Source organism: Belonocnema kinseyi, chromosome 2 (genome assembly GCF_010883055.1).
Source record: "Belonocnema kinseyi isolate 2016_QV_RU_SX_M_011 chromosome 2, B_treatae_v1, whole genome shotgun sequence".
Classification (NCBI taxonomy): Eukaryota; Metazoa; Arthropoda; class Insecta; order Hymenoptera; family Cynipidae; genus Belonocnema; species Belonocnema kinseyi.
This window is the reverse complement of record NC_046658.1, coordinates 66499442-66509845: the sequence shown is the minus strand read 5'-3', so window position 1 is coordinate 66509845 and position 10404 is coordinate 66499442. Positions and strand designations below refer to the sequence as shown.

The following is a 10404-nucleotide window of genomic DNA, read 5'->3' as shown; positions in this document are numbered from 1 at the left end:
AGAGGGAGCTCTTCTTAATATTTTGACACCAAAATCATGTCGATACACCTTACCGACTGCGAGTAAAGCCACCCACGCTTTAACTTGACAGACTGTATCAAGAATATCAGAAACAGCATAAGTAGCTTTGCGATTTTAATGAAACTTGGTAAAATTACACTGCTATAAAGAGTCAATTGGGGCCTAAAGGATTTTTGAAATTTTTCAAAATTACGGAAGTTACGTGATATTAAATTGCGAGGCATAATTTTTTTAAATTATCGATTTTTATGAAAATTCAAATATTTTATTTTATTCGAATTTCAAAACTTCGGCAACATTGAATGTAAAACTTTTCTTTTCTTTATAAATTCATGTTTGAATTATAAAACAAAAATTATAGAGATTCTTCTGGGTCAGGAAATACCATAATTGCAGTGAGCTGCAGTTTTGTCTTTATCTTCTTGCACACATTTTTCCTAAGCTCAATGTCACTTGGTTTTTATTGAAGGAGGGGGGGGGGGGTAGAATAAAAAACTTCAGTTAATAATGTACTAATAATAAGAGTTTCACATTGTCAAGAAATGAGATAAGGAAAATTTGGTATGGCTCACAACTATCGAAAGAGTAATTTTATGTTGAGACATTTTTTTCATAAAGAGTGGATGCTAGTAACCATGACAAAAATACTCTTTGTAATGACATACGAGATCAGACAGACAGTATATTAAATGAACTCAATATTTTGAATCGCAAAGGAATGAATGATTGTTGTAATTGACTTCATGAACATAATTTATTTTTCAGATAACTCTTGTTATTAAATAAAAATTGCTTTGTATCAGACAACTTTAAGAAAAAAAAAAAACTTATATCTATATATATTCAGAAAGTGCTGATAATCTAGCATTAATATTTTATTCCTTTCACTTAAATTACCAGTTGTTTAAGATTACTCTTTCCAAGTATTTGAAGAAATATTTTTTACACATTTTTAAAATTCTATAATAAGTTACGAGTTTTTTCCCAACGGAATTTTTAACATTTGAAGTGTCAACCCCAGTTTGTTCTTTAATGTGTGATTAGAGCACCAGATAAATAAAGTTGACATTAGCTTACTTTGTCCGGAATACACAGTTGCATGGTTAATCTTTACGCCCTTGTTACTTCAGTATAGCCACTTTTGTTCCTTTAACGGATTCGGTCCTTGTGTAAGTTTGGACCCTACATTCGCACTTGAATTGAAAAGGCTTCTCGAAAAAGGGGAGTTATTCTTATGTATGCAAATTGAGAGTTTTTATTCCGCACTTCTTACCCTCATGAAAAAAAAAATTTTGACTCTTTTGGCCAGATGTGTCCACTTCAAGACGATTTTGGTTTATGAGGCTCTAAACTTTTGGTGTACACTACATTTAATATTATTAACCCTCAACTGGCACACTTTCGCGCTCGAACGTAAATGGCACAATCGGTCTGTTGGACCCGAGTGTACTCACACGTGCATTCCACAGCCTATATTTGATATTTTGGCTTAACCTTTTTTTCTGAAATACTTTATAATGTTTTTTTTTGAAATGTGATTGGTTTTGTATCAATACTATCAATACTATTGAGATACTATACTTTAATAAAAAAAATCATTATTATAGCGGAACTGTCAAAAAAGGTATTTATTTTATATACAACACGGAACAAAATTCTTGAGGCGCACGAGTGAATCGGGAATATATTAAACTAAAAGAAAGTGTCCACTTAGATTATTTGAAACGTTTAATTAGAAGAGTTAAACATTTAGTTACTTTATGTAAATTATTCTCGTAAATCTGTAATTTAAACAAAATTGCGAAATTGGAGTTTATTATTTTCGACAGATTATGTATAATTTTGTTATCTGTAGATTAGAAAAAAATTTAGTTGTTATAGAAATATTTTAACTTACACTAGCCAATCTATCGTCTGGTATCGCGAAAATGAATTTCCCTGAGATCAGTATAATGCATTTGAAGGTCAAGTTTGTTGTTTTTATCGCGTTTCTTGATATTTCAATATAGTTATCGCCTACAATCAAAACAACTGTAAATTATTATTACCGCATCATAAACTCTATTTAATATTAACATTCGCGCACATTTTAAGTGGTAAAAAGCGTTTAATTATCCAAAGTAAATCTGAACTGTCACTGCTTCCGATTATACCCTCGCCATTTTATTTCGCTCCTCCCACAATGCACCGGCGCTCTTTCGATAATTCCTTCAGAGTTCAGACACCTATTCTTAATATCCCTATTACAGCTATACTTATCAGGGGTTTGACTATACGATATCCCTGGTACATGGAAAATGGTCAAGGATATTCCTTTTCGCTGATCCAGGGATCTTTCTTTATTCCTTCGTTCGTTTTCAGCTAAATGTTTAGCTATAATAAGGGATAATATCCCTGTCACAGCTCAATTTTTTTACCATGAAGGTATTCATTTATTGAAGTATTAATTAAATTCATAATTTTCAATGTTTGGAACTAATTTATTTAATTGTAAATTAGTTGTATAAAATACGTCCAAAATTACTAAACATATATAAAACTAATATTATATAATATAAAAGTTACTCATCAGCTACACATTTGGAGCATAAAGATACATAGGGACACGGCAAAAAGCACAAGCGATACTTGTTTTTCTGTCTTTCTTTTCTGTGCACATTCCACATCTTACTTTCTTTTCTAAGAAAACAAGTTGAAGATCGTTTTCCAAATTAGGATTTACATTTTCATTCAACATTGCAGATATTGCAAAGCGCATGTCCTTGCGAATAGTGGCAGTTGCTAACCTATGGTGCAACATCAGCTTGACCAAGTGAGCTTGACAAATTGTAAGGCCTATATATGAGAAAAATCTATTACATAACCGCAAGAGAAAAAATATTTCATACAGGATGATACACTTACTTTGTAAATTAATAAAAAAACACGAAATTCACTTTAAACAATTTTTTTGAAAAAACTGCTTTTCAATCGCTAATGACATAGTGGGTCTTCTGGGCCCGGTGTTTTTGAGACGTCTACTTTAAGTGACTGCTCAACATACATCAGCGCTTGCCGCACTGTACAAGCCAACTTTCATTACAGTTAGTGGTGTCAACTAACGGTCGATGTCGAGATTTGGTTCATTTTTTAAAATTTAGTACAATTAAATCGAGCTTAAAAAAACGTTCGGGTCCATTGGACCCAAGGTGCCAATTAAGGGTAAAAATTAAATATCTTACCATCTCTGAAGTTAGATTTTAAGCTTGATGCATGCTGAAATTAAATTCAACGTAATTATATTTTTTTATAGATTGAGTTCCGGTGTAAAATCGATCAATGTTTAAAATTTCGAAATGGAAAAGAATAAATAACTTCAACTTGATACCATAATCTTCAAAAACATGTTAATATTGAATATTATGAATTGAAATTCTTTTATTTAAGTAACTCCAGTTTTGAGCGCTTCTACATATTGAAGTTTCTAAATTTGCAAGATTTAATTATTTCAATTGTTCAATTGGTAATAGGTGAATTAGATATTATACTTTTCCCAATTTAAAGTAATTAACTTTTAAAATTTTAATTTACAATTACTCACACTATCGCGATTCTAATTTTGAAATAATGTAACGTTGATTGCTTTAAAATTTGATTTTTTTACAATTGGCTATAAAAATTCATGTTTCAGTGCTTTGAGCAAGAAATTTTTTAAACTCAAGTACTTCTAAATTTAATTAATTTAGTTTTTAAGGTTTTAAATTAAATGGATAAAATTTATGTTATATATAGAAAGCTTGAAATTTAGAATTATTCAATTAATTTCATATTCAGCTAATTCAATTTCGTTATCTATTTAACTACTAATTCTTTCCTTTCTGTAAGCATTTAGTTTTAAAACTTCTCGATTTAAACGTTTCAACTTTCACTATTTACATTTTTAGTACTTACTTTTTCACGTTTTAATTTGTAATATTTACTTCTTTCAATTTAAACAATATTTTGCAAGAAATAAAAAGAATTTGTAACACAAGAAAAATTCTTTACAGTACTGAAAATATTATTCGAAATACATGATTATAACAGTATTTTGCTAATGTGCCTTAGCTATAAATTTCTTTTTGTAAGAGCAGAGAAATTTTAGAAGGAATTCCACTTTAAAATGAGTGGAGAATGAAGGGAGCGTAAAAATAAGTTGGAGACCATTTTAGAAAATTATCTCTCTCCGAAAGACGTTTAACCATCCTGAATACGACAGTCCAAATATACAATACGAGGGAACTGACTTCCCGTGTAACTGCATGTTCTAATTCGATTCCAGGAATTTACGTTCGACTAATTCCGCGTTCACCGTGGTGCAGTGGTGCACGCTTATTGCAAAGGTGCCAAATTCGTTCCCTGAAGCTGACTAATCTTCATTTTGTACTCTGTTCGCAAGTAAAGAGGACACATTAAGTTATTTTGAGTTCCCACTTTGATTTCAATTTTGTTACTTCAAAGGGTGTACATTTGTATATTTAATTCATTCGTTTCTCAAAATGGAAGAATTCAATACTTCAGGTCTTATTAACAGAATGAAATTAGCAGTAAATTTACTGAAAAAATTGGCTAAATTACGCTAGGAATCCCATTTAAGTGTGATTTCAGGGATGGTCCTAAATGGCCTCGCTCCATTCGCTCGCTCCCACTTTGTCGCTACGCTGCTGTGTGTCACGGATGCCTGAGCACCGTCCCTCTCTCGGTCCCGTGGTCGCCGCATCAACAAAATGCTGAGGACTGAAATTATGGAAACGAATTAAATTGAAGATACTTAAATGGGACTATCAGTGCATATCAATAAATAAGTTTAACAGTGATTTGGTCTTGACTAACTTTGTATTAGCTAACTTGATCGTGACTAACTTAGTCTTGATTATCTTAGTAGTGACTAAGTTAGTCATATCTAACATAACCTTGTCTAATTTAGGGGCCTTTCATAAACTAGGTTACTAATTCAAGGGGGTGGGGGTAGTGGAAGTAACGATACGAACTTAGATAACATTTGGTACGTTTAATGGTGATAAATATGAACAAAGTTTGCAAAGTTGGCAAAATATGACCCTCCAACGGTAAAGTTCAATAATCATTTAATAAGTTTGAATTTCGGTTTTCACCATCTTTGTCCTATTCCTCTCTTTTTCAATTTTTTAAAGCAATTCCTAGTTCCCTTTTTTTAAATAAAATTTACACCTTTCCCTCATTTTCTGATTTGTCGGTTTAAAAGCGAAATGAATTAGTAATAAAACTTAAAGCGAAAATCCTACTATTTTTTTTTGAATTATCATTTTTATTAGAGTATAAAATTATATTTTTAGTTCTGAATTAATCTTCAGTGGAGAAAAGTTCAACTGTTTAATCGAAAACTTAATTATTTTGTTTAAAAAGCAATTTTTTTTACAGTAATATTTTTTTCGTAAAAAGTTGAACTAGCTTATTGAAGTTTAATCTCTTTGGTTGAAAATTTAACTATTGTATTTTTAGACAATTTATCTTCATAATTAAAAAAACACCTTTTATGTTGAATATTGAGGTTTTTTATTATTGAACATTCATTTTTTAAGATTAATCATTTTAGTTCAAAGTTTCACTCACTGTTTGAAAATATGTCATCTGTTTGGTTGAAAATTAGTTTTTAAACTAAAAATGTTACAATTCCATTTTTGGTTAAAAAGTTATATTTTAATGAAAAAATGATTTTTTTTTTAGCTAAAAATTCAACTATTTTGTTAAAAATTCTTCTTTTTTGGTTTAGTCGTTAAAATATCAACGATTACATGTTTCGTTGAAAATTCATATTTTAAGGTTCAATAATAATTCTTTTTTTGTTGAAAATTAAATTTTATGTTAAAAACTTAACTTTCGGATTGAAAGTTTCTCTCACTCCTAAAAATTTCCTCTTTGCGACTTGAAGATTTAACTATTTGGTTAAAACTTATATCTATTTGGAAGAAAACTCGTCTATTTTGCTTGAAAGCTTAAATTTACTATTTGGTTGTTAATCGAACTGTTTGGTTAAAATTTATTTCTGTTGTTGAAAATTCATTTGTTTTGGTAGCCTACATTTTATAATATTAACTTGAAATTTTTTGCTTTCTAATATCACGAAATGTCAATTTTATCAAAATACATTGCAGAAAAGATCAAATTTCTAGGTTGTTGAAAAACTCCTAGATGTATCTGGCGACTTCAAAATGAGAGTCCGCAAGATTTAAAAGAGTTAGCCGAGGTATAAGATTTGCTATAAGAGTCCACAGGAGTCGAGCCGAGTTCTTCTCGAGTTGATGAAAGCATGGCGTTGTAAGGTTACTATATATCTCGCCAAATTTCAATGTTTTTCAAACAAGTATACATACTATAGTGTGTTACTAGTCCAAAGCGCCTGTCATTGCGAGTCTTCAGAGCCGCTAAAGTTCAGCCGCGTCGCATAGAGTATCCAATCACTCGAGTCTCAACTCGAGAGTGAACAGACTTTTTGTCTTTTGCAATATCTTTTTATAAAATTAATACTTTGCCTGCAACTTGGACTTATTAGGAGCCAAATTTTACTAACATTCATGTTATTGTGTGAACAATTTTTTAAGTTTAATATTATAAAAATATTTCCGCCGGAAGTGCAGTGAAACTCTTCTATAGTGCCGATTTTGGGGCTAACGGTGGTTGAGAACTAACTCATTATAGCCTGCTCCGGTTTTGTTTGTTCACGCCTAAGCGACAACCGCAGACCCCGCGCACCTCCTTTTACACTTACCTGGTATAGAAGGCAAAAGAAGGAAATGCTATTGAAGGCTTTCACTGTATTTTAATCATGACCAACGTAGTCTTGACTTAAGAGAACGAGGAACGGACAGATAGCCGTCCGAAAGTAAAAGGAGCAATTCCAAAAATTCACAATGCTTTTTTGTGCGGACCCCCCCCCCCCCCCCCCCCCCCCTTACGCGTTGCGTATTTTTTAACGACCCTACATTTTTTTCCTCGGTGATTTGAAACCCTAACAGCTGATGATAAATAACGAAAATTGGGAAGAGTCGCTCTGCTTTACTTCTATGAAAAAATAATTCTAAAAATAACTGGAGGAGATCGATAGATAATTATTTTTGGTTAATTTGTTATAATTAAATAAATGAAATTGGTACGCATCAGGGAAATCTTCTTCGTTTCACGAAAATCGCTCTTTATGGAAATACGAGTACATGACCTTAGCTTGAATCAGGTGTGATAATGAGAAAGATGCAGTTGTCCTGGATAAAGGTCAGTGGCCGACCTAGCCCCTAGAACGCCGACCAGGCCTGCCACCCACGAGTATTGATTTTGTTAACCTTCTAGATTCTAGCTTCGTACCCTCTCCCCCCCTGTTTCCCCTTCCGTTCTGCGTGTATTCGTGCCTTCCTGTTCTCTATCACGAAACACGAGCTATTTCAGGCTTCCTTCCATATATGACACTTTAGAGAGTTTTCAGTACGAAAGCATCTATTTTAATGTTTGTATTTTCACATACTTTAATATTTTTTTAGTCTCAACGGAGTGTCGAGTTCTCAGGAAATTCGGGATGAGTAGTCAAATATTTTTCTTGAGTTTGGCTAATCCTCCCAAAATTACGGGAAGACTGACTAGTTTATTCTATTTTCCAGCTCCGCCAAATTCTGTTAAACCTTAAGATAAGCATATTTCTAGGTCTTAAAAGAGAAACATCTTTATTAAAATAAATATTTTGTAATAGCAGATAAGTTCACACAATTTATATTGAGGGATACTTTTCTTCAGCTCGTTGTTTCACATACTTTACTTTTATAGTCAAAGTTGTTATGCACCAGATTTGAATGGAATTGAAAAACATTCTTGGGTATTTATTAATTAATAAGGATTTAATTAATAAGGAATTAATAAGTATTTCAAACAATGTTTTGGTATTTGATGGGTAAGCACTTAAATTTAATGGACACATAAAAATTGATTGAATTTGAAAGAATTCCGAAACATGTTCTATTGTTCTTGGAATTTATGGAAGTATAATGAGATTCACGAATTTTACTGCAATTCTCCGGATTTCAAGAGAAAATTTTGTCGAATATCTCGCAATCTCACTGAAATTCACCCCGTGCGGGAATCACTCATAATGCTATACGGTTCCAGGATAGTCTGCCACGATTCTATGCTGGCGCTATCTAGAAAAGCTGTTCTGGAGCTTTGGAAAAATTTAACGCTTGGATCGACTAGTACCTACACAGATTTTCTGTATTGATAAAAAATAAGTAATAATTAATTAAATAAATAATTTTTTCCGAATTGTTTCTCAAAAAATTAATTAATAATAAATCGGGAAAATATAATTCCTAAATCTTAGATTACGACAAGTATCTAACCGCTTAATTTTTTTTTAATCACTGTCATTTCTCGTATATAAGTATATTAGCTATATCATTTTACTACGTACAGCTCAATTAAACAAAATAAACATCTTTGAAAGAATTGTGCGCATTAATAAATTTGTTATTACAATCAAACAATAATGATTTTTCATCAATTCAACTAGACCGGAAAAATGACAAGTTACCTTGCAAAACCAGATAGCACCAGGACCACACCAGGCCAGTATTCCATCATTTTCTCTTATTCTGGCCATTTTATTTGACCAATAATGTTTAAAAATATTCAGAAATAGATTTGATCATAAACTAAAATTTTTTGTTTTGAATTTTTTATTACAAATATGATGGTGCAGAAAATTTGTAATCCTTATAATTAGATAAAAAAAAACTGAAAACAGTTACTAATGTTCTTATAGTGTCGGAGCAATCAGGGTTTTCACTATTCTGAATTTATTTTGAATTATTATAGGCCATAAGATTTAAATGCATTTTGTAGGATAACATTAACATTAATAAAAACTAATAGAATTCAGATTGAACATTTTTTGAAAGCATCAACTTAGTCAGCTATTTCATAGGGCGTAATAAGTTTATGGCATTATCAATTATTATTTGAAGGATAAGAAACAAATTATTTTTTCGCTTGATGCAATTTAAAGTTTATACATAATCATCTAAAATATAATATCTGAAATGAAATAAAAAATTCAGAAATATGATCTAAATCTAAAAATAAAAGCATTGTGTGCCAATAGGAAAAAATTACACATTCATCGTAGCAAACTTTCTAGGATAGGTTTTAATTTATCACTTCTAATCTGCAGTCAGAGCCACTACATTTTCGTGATCAAAGTTAAAGTCATTCCAACTGTCTCGCCCCATCCCACATGCACAATACACATTTAACCATTATATTTGTTCATCTTATACAAATTTACACACTCCTAGCTACAATAATACTGTGCAAAGAATCCTAATGTCTTCTATCTGTGCCAATATGCGAAATGAATTCCAATTATAGGCTTCATTTACTACTTGTCATTCAGACAACTTGCATTTGCCATACTTTGGCGTTAATCCATCTGCGTTTAATGCAATATCCTCAACCCTTTCCAGAGAAATTGGAGATTTGAGAGTTCTAAGAAATTTTTAGTCGAATGAAGAAAAATTCCATTCTTAAATCTGCATTAAAGTTTACATATTTTTCATTCCCACAATCTCGAATTCAGTAGATTTAAGCTTGAGATGCATCAGTGTGTTGACGTAAAACGACATCATGACAATTTGCCAGAGAAATGAATATTCACTAGAATAGTTGATGTTACATTAGCGCTAACATGATTTAGGCGGAGAATGCTTTCAAGATTTATTTGGTCTAGAGGTATTTCCAACTCTCACTGTAATATTTTAGCAGTGTTGTGTTAAAGTTTATATATTAATTAAAACATATATTAATTTATGATTGATAATTTACCAACTTGAAGAAGTTTATCTTGTTAAAAAAGTTGTTTGAACGCATTAAGAAATTATTTAATAGTTAAAGGCTTTTCTGTGTGAAAGACAATTGTCAGACCATGCATCTTCAAATTTTTAATTTCTATAAACCCCTTTCAGGCGAAAAAATGATGATCAGTTTATACATAGTGTGAAGTACCCGTGTAAAATTTGCCCTATTTTCCCCATTTAAAAAGTGGTGCTGGCAAGGCCCAGACCAGTTTTTATATTTTCAATAAAAATAATTAAATTATTATGGGGCACAAATAGGGCATTAATATATAAATATATGTTAATAACTATAAACACATTCTTGTTGTTCCAAATTAAAAATAATAATATGACTCCCATATGAATAACATATCAAAATAATTTTGTGGAGTTTTGCGGAGGCTTGCCCCAAATCGGGAATTCACGAGAGATACTCTGTTACGCCACGCATGTCATATCGCGCTCGTCAAGGGACGTTTGGTCAACCTAACCTAGTTTGAATGTTTGGTGAAGT

The 10404-nt window shown here is 31.4% G+C and overlaps 2 protein-coding genes across 2 annotated transcripts in view; one reads left to right on the top strand and one right to left on the bottom strand.

Annotated features, from left to right (window-relative positions):
- LOC117183090 (chromatin accessibility complex 16kD protein-like) overlaps nt 1-1137 on the bottom strand; it is a 70148-nt gene extending 69011 nt beyond the window's left edge. Inside the window, exon 1 of the mRNA XM_033376247.1 lies at nt 1099-1137. Within this exon, the coding sequence (XP_033232138.1) occupies nt 1099-1122 (24 nt within the window). The 5' untranslated portion in view covers nt 1123-1137. The remainder of the gene's footprint in view (nt 1-1098) is intronic.
- LOC117183086 (solute carrier organic anion transporter family member 74D) overlaps nt 1-10404 on the top strand; it is a 196659-nt gene that overhangs the window by 23556 nt on the left and 162699 nt on the right. The gene's annotated exons all lie outside the window — the stretch shown is intronic.